The sequence below is a fragment of the Sarcophilus harrisii genome, chromosome 5 (assembly GCF_902635505.1).
Source record: "Sarcophilus harrisii chromosome 5, mSarHar1.11, whole genome shotgun sequence".
Lineage (NCBI taxonomy): Eukaryota > Metazoa > Chordata > Mammalia > Dasyuromorphia > Dasyuridae > Sarcophilus > Sarcophilus harrisii.
This window is the reverse complement of record NC_045430.1, coordinates 103,292,789-103,309,877: the sequence shown is the minus strand read 5'-3', so window position 1 is coordinate 103,309,877 and position 17,089 is coordinate 103,292,789. Positions and strand designations below refer to the sequence as shown.

At 35.0% G+C, this 17,089-nt stretch overlaps 1 protein-coding gene across 1 annotated transcript in view; it reads left to right on the top strand.

The window, feature by feature from the left end:
- Positions 1–17,089, top strand: part of LRP6 (LDL receptor related protein 6) — a 129,372-nt gene that overhangs the window by 32,759 nt on the left and 79,524 nt on the right. Inside the window, exon 3 of the mRNA XM_023504584.2 lies at positions 16,280–16,477. Within this exon, the coding sequence (XP_023360352.1) occupies positions 16,280–16,477 (198 nt within the window). The remainder of the gene's footprint in view (positions 1–16,279; positions 16,478–17,089) is intronic.

Genomic DNA, 17,089 nt, shown 5'->3' with positions numbered 1-17,089 from the left:
TCCTTACCAGTGTTTTGCTTTTGTCTACCTCCACCCCTGATCTGGCTTCCTTCTGTCTGTCCTCTCCTGCCACTTTTTATCCCCTACTCTCCTTTATTTAATCTCCTCCCTTCTTATTTCCCTGTTAGATAAGATAGATTTCTATATTCAACTGATTGTCTATGTATATTATTTAGTCTTTAAGCCAATACTGATACTAAGTTCAAATGATTCTCATTGCCCAATCTCCCATCTTCCCATTCTGCAGTAATAGGTCTTTCACACTTCATGTGAAATCATTTACAACACTTTCTTTCTTGCTTCCTTTTGCACTCAGTGTACTCTTCTTTCTCATCCCTTGATTTTTTAAAAACCTTCCCTAAAATTCACCCTATATCTGTACCCTCTGTCTATATATATTGCTTCTAGCTGTATTATTAGTGATATACTTTTTGAAAATTACAATTATCATCTCCCTGTGTAGGGATGTAAATAGTTTAGCTCTATTGAATCCCTTATGTTTTCTTTCCCCCTTTTATCCTTCTCTTCAGTCTTTATATTAGAGGTCAGATTTTTTGTTTTGTTATAGCCTTCTTATGAAAGTTTGAATTTTTTTTATTTTATTCAATAACATCACTTGATATGTGAAGCTTAATGTTGCTTTAATTTTAAGTGATTTTTGGTTATAGTTCTAGCTCCTTTGCCTTCTGGATATTCCTTTAATGTTGTAGATGTCAAGTTCTTATAATCCTGATCATGACTCCATGAGATTTGAGTTTTTTCTTTCTGGTTACTTGTAGTATTTTTTTCCTTAACCTGATAATTCTGAAATTTAGTATAATGTTCTTTGAAGCTTTTTTTGATTTCTTTTTCCCGAGGTAATCGTTGGATTCTTTTAATGTCTATTTTGCTCTCTGGTTCCAGGACAATCAGGGCAGTTTTCCTTGATAATTTCTTGAAAGATGCTGTCTGGTACTCTTTTTGATTATGTCTTTTAGGTAGTCCAGTGGGTCTCATACTGTCTTTCCTAGGCATATTTTCTAGGTTATTTGTTTTTCCCATGAGATATTTTACATTTGTTCTGTTTTTTCAATCTTTTGAATTAGTATGGTTTATTTTTGATGTGTCATAGAGTCTTTAGCTTCCACCTGCCCAAGTCTAACTTTTAAGGTGTTGTTTTCCTCAATTAGCTTTTGCACTTTCTTTTTCCTTTGGACAATTATACTCTTTAAGGAGTTTTTTTTAGTGGATTTTTTAAAAAGCAGTTTGTTTTTCCTCAAGTTGTTGACTCTTTTTTAATAATTCTCTTGCAGCTCATTTCTTTTTTTTTCTCAGTATTTTATTTTTCTAACTACAAGTAAAGTTAGTTTTCAACATTTATTTTTGTAAGATTTTTAGTTCCAAACTTTTTTTTCTCCTTCCTTCCCTTACCTCCTTTTTCCTCTAGACATCAAGCAGTCTGCTATAGGTTAAACACATAAAGTCATTTTAAACATAATTCCATTTTCATTATGTTTTGAAAGAAAAACCAAAAAAACCGAAAAAGGGGGAAAAAAACCATGAAAAAGAAAAAAAACAAAAAGAGGTGAAGACGACTTACTTTTATCCTCATTCAGTCTTCATAATTCTCTCTCTGGATGTAGATAACATTTTCCTTCCTACGTCTATTGGAATTATCTTGGATTACTGTATTGCTGAGAGTCTCATAGTCACATCACATAATCTTGCTTTACTGTGCAAATATTCTCCTGGTTCTGCTCACTTCATTCAGCATTAGTTCATGTTAGTTCAAGATTTTCTGATATCAGCCTGCTCATTTTTTGATAGAAGCCATATTCCATTACATTCACAACTTGTTTAGTTATTCTTCAACTAATGGGCATCCACTCAATTTCAGTTCCTTGTCACTACAAAAAGAGCTTCTACTAACATTTTTACTCATGTGGGTCCTTTTCCCTCTTTTATGATGTTTTTGGGATACAAACTCAGTAGTGACACTGCTGGATCAACGTTTATAGCCCTAGGCATAGTCTAAAATTGTTCAATGGCTGAATCACTTCATAACAACACATTAGCATTCCTGTTTTTTCACATCATCTCCAACATTTTGTTTCCTGTCATCTTAGCCAATCTGATAAGTGAGAGGTAGTACTGCAGAGTTGCTTTAATTTGTATTTTTCTAATCAATAATCACTTTTTTTTCTTTTCCTAATTTTTCTTCTACCTTTCTTATTTGATATTTAAGCTCCTTTTTTATCTTTTCCATGAGTTCTCTCTGGCCTTGAGATCAGTTCATATTTTCTATGGTCACATGCTTCTTCTTCCCTCTCCCCCCCCCCCCCCCCCCAGATTCTTTGTTGTTGTTGTTGCTGCTTTTTGCTCATTGTTTTTTTTTTTCCCCCTTTCTTTTAAATTTGAGTTCTTCTAGGGTTAGAATTAGTGTCTCAGACTTCTCTTACCAATTGTTGGAGGGAGGTCCTGTCTATTTATCTGGTGTTGCACTGATGTGTCCTGCCTGAGTCCTACAAGGGACCTTTGTGTCTAATGCTTCACTAAAGAGGTGTGAAGCACAGGATGAGTGGGGTAGTGACTAATATTGAAGTACTCTTACCTGGTATGTAGCTTAGGGTCCTAGTGGTATTGTCTGTCTTAGACTGATGGCAGGTGGGGCATTTCCTTAAGAGCTGTGCTAAAGCATGTGGTAGTCTGCCCTCTAGAGGCTACCTGTTTGTGTGGGGTAACACTGAAGCCTTTGGGGTTCTTATTGGCTGTTGCCTGTTTGCTTAGGCACCTGTAGGTTTGATGTCTATTTGCCTAGAATTGTGCTGAAGGACATGGAGGTCTTGCCTTTGGAGGGTACCTGTTTGCCCAGAACTGAAGCAAATAGAGGTCTGGCTGCTGGAGGATGACTGTTTGTTGAGGCTATACTAAAGCATGGAATGTTTCCCAGAGTTGAAGGTTTCTGGCTGTCCTGCATATGCTAAGATACGTAACAGATTTGGGTATTGGTTTTAGCCATCTTTACCACACTGGGGCTCAGGATCTTTTGCTGATTTGCTGAGGTGGAGCTTGCTCCTGACTTGATGGGACGCTTCTTGTCCTGGATTGTCTTTTTCCCTTCCCCCCCTTAACTAAATGAGATGGATACGTCCTGCTGATCTTCTAAGTTTTCTGAGCGAAAAGATTTCACCCCGTCTCCTTACTGGTTTTGCTATTCTAGGACCTATATTAGGGTATTATTTTATGGTTATTTGGAGGTGAACTTGGGAGAGTTACAGTGATTCACTATTTACTCCACCATTTTGGCTCCCAGAAGTAGGATCATTTTACTGATGATAAGCCAGGCAATGTGCTTTACTTGCTGAGGGAAGGAAGGGGGGGGGGGGGAAGCAAGCACGGAAGGAAAACTAATAGGGGAAGGCAAAATATAAAGGGGAGAAGGAAATCCAGGGGAAAGGGAGGATGAAAGAATTCAGGGCAGCTGGGTTGGAGAAGGTGGTTCTGACTAGAGAGGAGCTAGAGGCTCTCTATGGATACAGCAATCTTGTGCACAGCAATTACCAATCATTGAGCAAAACTCTGGGAAGAGTGCAAATCCTATCAATTTTTCTCTTTTCACTTCTTGCCAAGATATACTTTTGTTTTCATTGCTATTGCTACCATCCTAGTCAATATCACTTCATGCTTGGGCTTCTTTAGTTGAAGTCTAACTAATCTCATTGTCTTCAGTCTTTTTTGCCTTTGTCTAAGATATCTTGCATAAAATAAGTCATTTTAACTTTACTAAAGCATTGCTTTCACTATCACTATCTTGTTTAAAAAGTTTAAAGTAGTTAGAGGATAAAATCCAAAGTATCATTTTCACGGCCTCAACTAATTTTATACTTGTTTCTCATCAGTCCTCTACCTGAACATTCCTATAAGTGAAATTGTTGACTCTTTCCTGAGTGTATATTCCTGTTTTCTTGAATTTATTTATATTTCTTCTTTGCAATTCTCTTTACATATTTTTATTGGAGAGAGGCAGCGTGTTCTACAGCAAATTTTTTGTGTAAAAAGCCAAATAGTAAATATTTTAGTATTTTTGGGCCAAGAGAAAAATCAAGGATAAATATAGGTATTTATATAACGAGAGAAAATTTCCACATTTTTTTAATTGACAAGATTCAAAATATAATAATACTAATTGAGTACAGTTTTACTAATGAAAATAATTTTTGTGGTGATGACATTTTAATTTAATTATTGTTCATAATTAATGTTCCCTGTAATCAGAATTAATTATAGACATTCATTTGTTTGCTGACACTCCAATGAAATTTTGCATATTTCATTTTTGAAAATATTGTTTCTCATAAGTACTACCAAATCCTAATATCAGTTATTAGTTGTAAGGATGTTTAAATATCTTATATTATTGATTGTTGTGCTATGCTCATTTGGCTTTTATTTTTTTGTAACTATATTCTGTTCTCTTAATTACTTTAGTGTTATGTGAGTTCCTCTTTAAATTAGTCCCTAATTTTGGTCATTCTTATTATGGCTTATGTTGTGTTTGATTAATGGTCCAACTTTGTTATTGGGGCTATCCCAAATAGTATTTACAGTACTGTTATACCTAGTGTGCCTATTTGTCATCAGTGTACCTAATGTTTGCATTTGTGTGGGATGGGGTGCTAAACACCCCCTCTTACCCAAATTGACTACGCAGAGGCTTTTCCAGATACAAACAGAAAGTCTTTTATCTGGTTCTTGTAAGAAATGGGCCAGCACATTCCCTCAGCAGTCTAATAGGATATGGCCTGAAGCTGGGCTATGTAGCTGAAAAGCTGCAGGTTCCCCCTTATCTGTGGATTTTGAAATTCATTGGTTGGACTGAATTCTTCAGGAACACGCGAGGGACTATTAACCAATGTACAGCAATATGTCCTGATATGATGGAGCAGATTCTAATAGTGTGATCACGTACCTTCTAGGAACCTGAAACTTAGGGCCTGATTTGCCCTACAGTCTCTGAAAAATCTTTACTTGTCTCAATCTCTCCTCTTAATTCCATACATTTGAAGATTTCTCATACCAATCCTGATGCATTTCTTCTACTAGGACATTCTCGTTATCTTGAACTACTCTAGTGATTAAAAGCATCATGCAAGGCAAGCAAGTGGGTAATAGGCTAATGCCGCTTAAACCAATGAGCGGGAACCAGAGATCCTGCTTCCACCAACTCCCACCAAATCAGGACCACCAAGATGTATTAAAGGGGTAGGACCAAATCTGTGCAGGGACTTGAGCTAATTTCCTAATATTTTTGGTGTTTTCTTCCACTGCTGTCCCATTATTATCTATTTTTAGACAACAATTGGACAGATTCAGTTTTCCACAGACCCCACTTTCCTTGACTGGGAGATTATCTAGCGCTAGTCTGTGCCATAATACAGCTTCCCTAGTTTGAGTGGTTTGGTCTACTAGTATTTGCAAGGCTTTGGCAGTTTGGTTAGTGATAATCCCAACTCCAGTTTATTAGCCAGTTCAGAATATATATATATTTCAGAGTTCTATACCCCCAACTTCCATCTTGGGCTCAAGAAGCCGACCCATATGTCTGGATTATCCGTTTATGGAGGCCAAGTGTCTTCCCATCCTTTTGCATCTCCCATAATGGTGAGAGATATATCTATATTTCTTTTATTTCTTTTTAAGTCATCATATAATTGGATACCTAGAGGGCCTCCTTCTTGTCCTAATAAAAAGAAAAACTTGGGCTGAATTAATCTTTTGTAACAAGACAAGAACAGGTCACCAAATGTTGAGGTTCAGAGGCAGATTCCAAAAGATTGAGGGTCATAGACTGGCATTGCAAGATTTCTTAAAAGAGTTTGCAGCCTTAAACCTATCTCTGAGTCATGGGGCAAAGCTCATCACAATTGTAATGCCAATTGAATTGGGCCAAGCTCCAAAAGGATTCAGAAAAATAAAAACTAAAAATAGGAATAAGAAGACAAATTCATAGGAAAAGGATTGAGAGAGCTGGTGCTTTTTGTCACCAATATGCCAATTTTATTGTGCTCTCAATATTGAATTTAATGGTCTAGAGGAAGAATACCCCACCATTTGTCTCAAGAATGCCGCTATCACAGACCAACAGATTGATATCTAACAGCCAGCATTATCTGTGAAACTACAGCATTGTCAAGGCCCAGTGGCTTGAGGGCCACTGCCACATTTCCTCTAGAAGCTGTATCCCATCATTCCCACCTCACTTAAGACCCAGATTCATTGAGGAAAAAGGGATGAATGTCTCTTCTTCTGAAGCTACTTCAGGCTGATAAGGTGTATAAAGTTGTCCCTGCTTAGTGAGGCCCAGATTGAGGAGGGGAGATGTGACTTGAAGGTGGTGGCAGCAGCATTTAGGAGGTGCCTCTTTTACTATTAGGCCAGTTCTGTTTTTTAAGGTTTATTTTCTTCAGTTTTTTACCTCTTTGTGCCTCATTTATCAAGCTGTTCATTTTCTTTCTCATAATTTTTTTGCATCACTCTCATTTCTGTTCCCATTTGTTTTTTTCTGCTTCCCACATCTCTTCCTTTAACTCTTCTAGAAATTCTTGCCAGACTTGGCTCCAATTAACATTTTTCTTTGAGGCTTTGTTTGTAGCCATTTTCACATTGTTGTCTTTTCTGAATTTATAGTTTGCTCTTCCCTGCCACCATAGTAGCTTTTTATTATCTGTTTATTGTTGTTGTTGTTGGGTTTTTTGCTCATTTTTGGAACCTATTTTATTGACTTTAAATTTTATGTTAAAGTTGGGCTTTGTGATTTCAAAAAAGCCTAGAAGACTTGTATGAATTATTGCTGAGTGAAGTGGGCAGAGTCAGGAGGACATTATACACAGTAATGACAAGATTATATGATGATCAACTATGATAAACTTAGCTCTTCTCAACAATTCAGTGAAATAAGACAATTCCAAAGATTTGGGATGAAAATGCCATCTGCATTCAGAGAAAATTATGGACACAGAATGCAGATTGAATCATACTATTTTCACCTTTTGGGGGAGGGAATGGTGGTGGTTTGTTTTTTCTTTATTTAGCTTTCCCTTTTTGTTCTCATGTTTCTTTTACAGTGTGAGTGAAATGGAAATATGTTTAAAATGATTATACATGTATAACGTATATCAGATTGCTTGCTGTCTTGGGGAGGGTAAGGGAGTAGAAGGAAAAAAATTTGGAACTCACATTTTCTGTACTTTTTAGATGTTTACCAGCTCCGCTTTCATATTTTCTTTAAGAATAACTTTTTTTCCTATTTTTCATATTAGACATATCATATTCTTTCAATTTTGCTGTCTTCAATATTTCTTGAATTATTGAATGCTTATTCACCCTTGTTTTTTTAATTTCTTCACTTTTTTGCTAAGGTTTTCCAGCATCTGTTCCAAGTCATCAATTTTTTCTTTCGGTGTTTTGAAATTAATTCCTTTTTCCAATTTCCAGTTCCAATTTTGTCCCTTTTTTCCTTCATTTATTAGATGTTCTAACCACTTAAGAGTTCCTTTGGTCATTTTTCTCTCTTTACTGGGGTCCTTGTTGAAGGTATTACAAAATTAACTTCATCTGGACTTCTATTTAGGTTTCTCTTAACCCTTATGATATTGAACTCAATTTTTATTTGCTCATTTTCTCTCATTTTCTTTGATTTTTTTTTTTTCTATGATGGCTTAACTCATGAATTCTACCTGTTTAGGGGCAGAGATATTTAGTTGAATGGAGTTTAGAAACAGGGAAGAAATTATTTTTGGGTGGCTGGTGCAAGCCCTGACTGGGAACTCTGCCCCTCCTGTTAATAATCCTTTCCCTATGTCCAGATTCACTGTGCCATGAAGCCTGTAACATAGAGAATTGACCCTTGTAGGAAATGCTCTTCTTTCTCCTCTTTTTGGTCTTATTTTTACTTTATTCAGTGCATTTATTACTATTATTTTATTATTATCACTATTCTGAAATCTCCTTACATCCCATTTCCTATGGAACTTGCCCCTTCTGTCGGTCTTTTTCTCATTTTCTTTCTTTTTTTTTGTTTAATCTTAATAACTTTTTATTTTCAAAATACATACAAAAATAATTTTCAGCATTCACCCTTGCAAAACTCCGTATTCCAAATTTTTCTTTTGATCATTTCTTATAGAACAATAATATTCCATAACATACATATACCATAATTTATTCATTCTCCAATTGATGGACATCCACTCAATTTTTAGTTTTTTTGCCACTATAAAAAAGGGCTGTTACAAACATTTTTCCATATGTGGGTCCTTTCCTCCTTTTAATGATCTCTTTGGGATATAGACTTAGTAGAGACACTGCTAGATGAAAGGGTATGCATAGTTTGATAGCCCTTGGGGCATAGTTCTAAATTGCTGTCCAAAATGGTTGGATCAGTTTACACCACCACCAACAATGTATCCCAGTTTTCCCACCCCCTCCAACATTTATCATTATCTTTTCCTATCATCTTAGCCAATCTGAGAGGTGTATAGTGTTACCTCAGAGTTGTCTTAATTTGCACTTCTCTAATCAATGAGTTTCTCATTTTCAATCTTTTTTTTGCTCTCTCTTTCTCTCTCTCTCTCTAAATATATATATATATACACACACATATATATGTATATAAAGTCACATATTGTTATTACATAATAATATATAATTATATTCATTTGTTTACTTTTTTACTTAATAGCACTTTATTTTTTCCTAATTACATGAAAAGATAGTTTTTAACATTAATTTTTGTAAGATTTTGAGTTCCAAATTTTTCCCTCTCCCCAAGACAACATGCAATTTGATATAGATTATACATGTATAATCATATTAAACATATTTTGTTATTAGTCATGTTGTAAAAGAAAAATCTCTGTTCTTTTAAATATTGTCCATATTTTTCCCATTTTGCATAAATGTGCCTCAGATGATGAATTTTCTTTTCCCTCTACACATTCTCTGGGTGATTTTTTTGTTTTTCTATTTTGCTTTTTAAAATTTTGCTCTTCTGTGCAGACAGCTTTCAGAGCTACATATCTAGTCTTCATCTCTCTTCTTGAGCTCTTGTCTTGCATCACCAATTACTGTATTTCTCCATCTTTACATCCTGTGAGCAGATCTTTAACTTATTTAAAATAGAATTTTTCCTCCTTACTTCCCCTCTTTCTAATTTACATATTTCTTTAAAAAATGGCAAATTTTGGCCCAGCAAGATGATGCTGTGGATAGAACACTAGTCCTGGAGTCAGATGGACCTGAGTCCAAATTCAGCTTCAGACATTTAACACTTACAAGCTGTTTCACCCTGGCCAAGTTATTTAACCCCTATTGCCTCTCAAAAACAAATAAATGAACAAAAGTATCACCATTTTTCTGGACTTGGAGATGGAGAACCATTTTCTGGACTGTGGTTCAAATCTCATCTCAGACACTTACAAGTTTTGTGAGTCTGTCCGTCACTTAACTACTACCAACCTTAGTTTATTTATCTGTAAAATAGGGATAATAATAGCACCTCTCTTACAGAGTTGTCATGAAGATCAGATGAGATAATATATGTAAAGCATTATGCAATGCTTACTAAAGCAATATTACTATTGTTTTTATTACTCCAGGTTCACAACATTGATGTCATTCTTGTCTCTGTTCAGTTTTCACCCTCCCCAGTATAATTAGTTCCCAGTTCTTTCTGTTTCTACCTTCTCAACATTTCAGATCCATCCCCTCCTCTCTGCTCATAAAACTACCACTTCAAGTCAGGTCTTAATCCTTGTCTATAAAATTCTTGAGGATAAGGATTGTGTCATTCTTTTTATCCACAATGCTTTGCTTGACAAATCTAGGTACCTAATAAATGTTTGTTGGTTGATTGATATCCTTCTGATTGATTTTTCTGCATGATAGTTTCTTCCTTTCCATTTCATCCTTCATATAACTGCAAAAATTGATATTCTTAGAGTGAAAGTCTTTATTATTCTCTTGTTTAAGAAGCTTCAGTGACTTTGTATTTCCTCAAGTATAAAATTTGAATTCTTCTCTTTGACATTTGTACTGCCCGCTTATATTTTTAAACTTATTTTATATTAATCATTAATCAGTTCAATTCAGTTATTTAAAATGTTACTTTCTATAATATAAGGCGTTATGCTTGGACTGGGAATGGAAAGACAACAATAAAGCAATCCCTGCCCTCAGTGAGCTTGTATCCTCTAAGGAATTGGGGGTTTGGGAAGAACATGTATATAAATATAAACTTAATTTTTAGTGTAGAGAATGCTAATGCTAATCCATAAAGGTCACTTATAGGTGAAAGTAGTTGATTTAAGCCTTAAAGAGAACTGAGAGGAAAACATTCTAGATATAGTCAGGAAATGTGGGGGCAGGGGGGAGGCGGAAACAGGTTGGGTCAGTTCAGATCTTAGCATATCTGAGTGTGTTGAACCAGGAAAAAGATTGAAGTTGGATGATGAAGGAGCTAGACTGTAAATGTTAAATTACACACATACACACTCCACCTTAAAGACAAAAGGAAGTCACTGAAGCTTCTCAAAAGGGAAGGGCAGAAGTGTGTTTTAGAAATAGGTTTGCTAACTGTGTAGGATGGATTGAGTGGCATTTGTAGCCCAGAATTCGGGACCTAAATCAGTTGAAATATTTTAATACTTCAGGTGAGAGGTAATGAAGGATTGACTCCTGTGGTGGTGATTATAGAAGAAGGAGTTGGATATGAGAGATGTTGTAAAGGTATAATCTATAAGATCATTTTATGGAAGAGGAAACTGTGACCAGCAAAGGTTAAGTATTATGACAAATGACAAATTCTTGGCTATGGAAAGTGAGAATGGTAAGGAAAGGTTGTCTCCTAGGTTCTGAACCTGACTGACTAACTAGGAAAATGGCAATATACTTAACAGAATTATAGATGAAGTTAGAGGAGTGACATTTGTAATGATAAATCAGCTTGTTCCCTCTTATGCATGTTAAATTCCTACTAGAATGTCTTATCATCTCCCTATAAGTTATACAAGCATTTCATCCACTTTCTTGCTTTTCTGTTTTGTTCTTTATGCCTGTAATGTTTATCCTCTCTTCTTGGAATTTCTAGTCCTGTTTAAGGACGAGAGCTTATGTACCAAATCGCCATTATGCAGTGCTTCCCTGATTTTTTTTCTTTTTTGATTTATTATGTATTTACTATTCTGTACGTTATTTTCCCCTAGATGAATGTAAGCTCCGTGTGAGGTGAAACTTTTTGTCTTTTTATCTAGAATGCTTGGCACATAGAAAGCACTTAATGCTTGCTAAATTGACTTGAATCTCTTTGGTTAGATAGAGGGCATGATCTGGATGAGAATCAGCAAAAGAGACTGAGGAGAGGTCAGATAGGTAGGAGGAAAATCAAGAGAGTGGTGTTTTGATAACAGAGAGAAAACAGTATCAAGGGGAAGCCATTGATCAGTAGTATCAGATTCTGTAGAATGATCAAGTAACATGAAAACTGAGAAAAAGCCATTGGAGCAACTTTGGAGAGAACCATTTTGGTGGAATGATATGATTGGAAGCCAGATTTATAGGGGTTAAGAAGAGAGCTGAGGGGAGAGAAAGTGGAGGCACCTATTGTAGTAGGGATGGGATAGTCAATTGAAGATTTTTTCAGGGAAGGCAAGACATGGGGATGTTTGTGAGCAGAATGAAAGATTGAAAATAAGTGAAAGAGTAGGGATGACAGAAGCGAGGAGTCTATTCAAAGAGTCTATATGGAATGAAACCATTTGAACCTTGGTAAGGTTACTTCATATGAAGGAAGAGAGTGAAAGAAGGCACCTGAATGGTAGAAGAAGAGGAACTTTACAGAGAACAGCCTTTTTTTTTTTTTTTTTTTTTTCTTCTTGTAAACTATGAGGCAAGAATGTCAGCTGGGAGGGTAGGGGTAAGGGCAACGAAGTGGCAAGATGAAAAAGGTTTGGAAGTGTTATTGTGAAGAAAGGGATAGCGAATTGGTATTTTTTAAAATGTAGAATATTGTGTACCAAAGTAAGGAGGTGAGAACAAAAAGGCCATTTTGGCAAGAAGGTGGATTATGTGAACAGAAATAATGTTTAGTAAATCTGGAAAAGTGATCTAGAATTAGATTGTGAAGGGATTATTTTTCATTGGTCTTTTAAACAGGAACAATTTAATTATTTGATTTTGACATCCAACATCTATAAGAAACCTCTACAAATTTGTAAGAGCAACCATTATCCAGAACTGTAAAAGTGAAAACATTTTATTAAAAAGGAAATAACAGTTTTTAAATGTGAAATATTCTTACTGAGTTGAATATCATCAAATATCCATTTGGGATCTCTTCCCACAGTCCCTCCTTCCTTTGGTTTTTTCCTCCCTTTGCCAAATCTTTAAGATTTTTCTTAAATAGAAAAAGTGGTGTCTGTTTCATAGTAAAGATGACACTTTTCAGACGCATCAGGGGAGCCATAAACCAGACATTACTAATTAATGAAAAAGCATTTATTGAACTCCTATTCCTACTAAGTTCCAAGTGCTGTGCATAGCACTGGGATAACAACTAGAGAAGCACAATCTATGGTCAAGTTCACACTTGGGGGGAAACCAGCATATTAGAGAGTTCAACTCCTGGGCAATGAAAAGACTTTTAAAAGTCCTAAGCCTAAAAGTTATAAAAATGCACCAGAGGGGCCAATTGCACCCAGACACGAATCTTTAGATTGTCAGTTAAGTCAGATGATAGTAGAAAACTGTAGGGCATACTAACAGGGCAGGTGTAAAGCCAGGGAGTCATTAGAAAGCAATGTCAGGGCATATGGCAAGGTTTATTCCACAGTTCCTAGTACTTGAAGGAAAAATTGGTGATTACTATTAACCAAAGGGTTATGGGCAGTCAAGAAGTCTGGATTGGTTTTTAGGTAATCCTGGGCAAGAGTTGAATAAGTCAGAGTTTAGTTGGATCTAAGAGGAGGATATATCTGCCTTTTCTTTATTAGTAATACATATGAATGATTTCTGCAGTTGCTTTTAATATATATTTCTTTTTTATTTGTATTATTAAAAAATAAAAATTGTACTTGTTAAAACTGGGGAGGAGAGAGGGAAGTATATGAAGAAAATAGCCAAAGATAGCCATGGAATAACAGCTACCTCCGAGACAAAGAGGAAAAAAGGTAAAGATAAAATGATTTGGAAATTATATTGCAGAGTCAGAGTGACATCTTAAATTCCAATATTTGCAAATATTAATTGGGTCTTCTCACCTTTTTCTAGTTGCTTCTCTTTCTTATCTTTGAGTTTCAACATTGCCTTCAACTTTTGAACAAGCAGCAATGTACTTCCTTCCACTCAACATTCATGTTTTGAGTCATATTATCCAGCATTAGTGAGTTGATTTCTGAGAACATCATCTTTATTTTGACTTGTTTTTTAGCCATTTTCTTTCCAGTTGTTAATCCAGTCATTCATACCTTTGGTGACAGGTTGGCTATTTATGCACACAATGAATTTTTTAAATTTTGGGGACTTTACTTGCTCAATCTCTTTGGCAGCTGCTTCCAATAATGCTCTTTGATTTGTCTGTCCTCCGGATTTATGTACCAGTTATGTTTAGATCTTGGTGTGGTCCCTAGCAATCACCAATACTTCCTTTTGCCCCTTTTCCTATTATTTTTGCAGGCATCCTTAATATACAATGTTAGGTTTTAATCTCTGGGGTTGCTTCTACTGACTTCCAGAGACTCTAGTTTGCCAACCATAGTTATAGCTTCTGTGCCCTGAGGACTGTGTTTCCAGATCATTTCCAGTTGTAGATCATCAGTGCCAGGTTGGGGGCATAGTTAGTAAGTGCCACTGTATATCTCTAGATGGGGTAATCTCTGAGGGTGTAGTGGAGAAAGTGGAACTTTGGAGTTGTTTTTGGGAGAAACGTCTGTTAAAAGGAAAATTCTTCATTGGGGCTTTCATCCTGACATAACTCAGAACAAAGAGAATCAAAAGGATTTTATTATAAGTATATCAAGGTAGCAACACATTGATGGGTTTTAAATACCAGAGGAGTTTATATTTTATTCTAGAGAAAATAGGAAGCCACAAAAGATTTTTGAATCGGGTCATGACATGTCTTTTATATGCTTCTTTTCTTTCATTTGATTGAGCTATCATTGATCCACCAAGGTTATTTTCTTAAAAGACAGGAATATCATATTGGCAGCTGTGTGAAGGATAAAATGGAGAGGGAAGACACTTGAGGTAGTAAGTATAATTAGGAAATTATTGCAGTTATCTGTCCAAGAGGCCAGTCCAAAGGCCAGTCTTAAGGCTGTGAGTATAGGGAAGGGAAGGGAATGGATGTGAGGGATGCTATGGAAGTGACATAGAAATGTATGTTTAATGGTCTTTATTTTGAGTTCAAAAGCACCAAGCCTGGAATCCGGAGTACCTGAGTTCAAATTTGATCTCAGATATTTACTAGCTAGCTATGTGACCCTGTTTACCTTGGTTTCCTCATCTGTAAAATGAGCTGGAGAAGAAAATGTAAAATCACTCTAGTATCTTTGCCAAAAAAACCTCAAATGGGGTTATGAAGACTTAGATGAACTGCAACAAATAAAAAACACATGATTTCTTCCCTCTCTTAACTAAGCAATGTAGATGACACAAGTAGAAGGAAATGATAATAGGGTGAATGACAGGGTCACCGATCCAAAAGAATAAAACCCACTAGGATATGGGACCAAATGTGGAGCCAAATGGAATTTAATAGGAATAAATGTAAATGGAATTATATATTATATAACTTGAAAGTATTTATAAAAGCAAACAGAAAAGGCTATCCCTCTAGGATTTTCATATTTGCATTATTGTGAAAACATCAAGTTTTCGTGTATTGATATTATACTTTAATAAATTAGATAAGCAAATAAGAATATGTAAAGTCCTCTTTTTCTTTGAAATATTGTAGGATGAAAGAAGAATCACCAAAACAGAATACTCACTAACTATATAAAATGAAAAGTAAATGAGATTAGATAATGAGGCTTAGTGGAAGTGACAGGAAAGTTACCACATTTTTTTGTGTTGAATTTCCTTTATTCAGTTGTAAGTGATGACAAAAAAATTTTAATTTGCTATATTGATGGTTAGTAAATCATTTGTAAATATAGAATTCATGCTTTTTTAAAATTAAAGCTTTTTATTTTTAAAACATATGCATGGATACTTTTTCAACATTGATCCTTGCATAACCTTGTGTTCCAGATTTTCCTCTCCTTTTCCCCACTCCCTCCCTTAGATGGCAAATAATCAAATATATGTTAATACATGTTAAAATATATGTTAAACCCAATATATGTAAACATATTTGTACACTTATCTTTATGCTTATTTTTCAAGAGGAAAAAAAATGTATTAGAGATCTTGTTGTTTGTTCAGCTAAATTCCTGAGTTATGTTCGTTGAGATTGCTCTCTTGATCAGAGAGGCCTAGAATATATGATGAGGGCCAGAATATATTGTTCTTAGACTGATTACTTGATAGTTTTCAATAGAGAACACTTTAATAAGGACCAATATTGGAGAAATGATTATGTGTATATAGTGTCTGAATATTTACAATACTTCATTTCTTCCAGTTTTTGATTGTGGAGAAACATTATATTGTGCTGAATGAAGATTAACTCAACCCTTTAAAATAATATTTTAACATTCAAACTTGCCCCAGGCATCACATTTCTTTCTAATTCTAAATACATTTCTGTGTTTTCTGGAGGGAAGTTTTGATAATGAAAGTTCTAGAAGCTCATGTTTTAAATTTTTTTGTGAAATATGTTCTTAGAGTCTGATTCTTTTTGTATAGCAAAATAATGGTTTGGTCATGTATACTTATTGTGTATCTAATTTATATTTAAATATATTTAACATCTACTGGTCATCCTGCCATCTGGGGGAGGGGGTGGGGGGTAAGAGGTGAAAAATTGGAACAAGAGGTTTGGCAATTGTTAATGCTGTAAAGTTACCCATACATATAACCTGTAAATAAAAGGCTATTAAATAAAATAAAAATAAATAAAAATAAAAAAAACAACAACTCTTGAATCCTAAAAAAAAAAAAAAAGAAAGAAAGAAAAGAAATATGTTCTTAGAGAATGTAATTCTAGGTAGAGTAGGAGTTGGGGAAATTTATTTGTAGGACATTGAAGTTGCTATTTGTCATCTCTGTCATGTCTGTCTTATTCTCTTTATAATTTTAGGTTCATGTATTGGACTGACTGGGGAGAAGTTCCAAAGATAGAACGTGCTGGAATGGATGGATCAAATCGTTTCATTATAATAAACACAGATATTTACTGGCCAAATGGATTAACCTTGGATTATGAGGAAGAAAAACTTTATTGGGCAGATGCAAAACTTAATTTTATCCACAAATCAAATCTGGATGGAACTAATCGGTAAGAATTTTTAATACTTTTTTTTTCTATATTTGTTTTTAACTTTAAAATCAGTCATAGAAGCAAGGATAGAAAAATTTGGGAGAGGAGAAAGATAGGCTTTTTGAAACTTTAAGGAAAGGAAGAATTTTTGACTTTTAATTTTTTTCTTTGTTAAGAGATAAATGGCCAGGGATTGGGGGTATACCTAAAACTACAGAGGTGAACAAGAATTGGGACCACCAGTCTTTAGCTTTTGCCATAGATGAATTTCTTTTGTATCCTATCCTTTGTCCATCTTTTTTTGTTGCCTTACTTTCCTTTTGTCTTACATATACATTGGTGTTGATAATCATTACATTTAAATAGTGCCTGAAGTTTGTATTGCTTTACACACACTTTATTTTTAATCACAAAAGCCTTATGAGATAGGTACTACAGCAATTACTATCTCCATTTTAAAGATGAGAAAAGCAAAGCTATGAGAAGTTCAGTTACAGCCTTTAGGTGTTAGAAGTATTGGAGGTAGTATAGGCTCACTGTAGACCTGTAGGTCTCTAGAGATGGTTGTGAGTATAAGCCAAGGGCTAAAAGTATAATGAATGTACAAGTCATAAGGCCAAAAGAAATAAT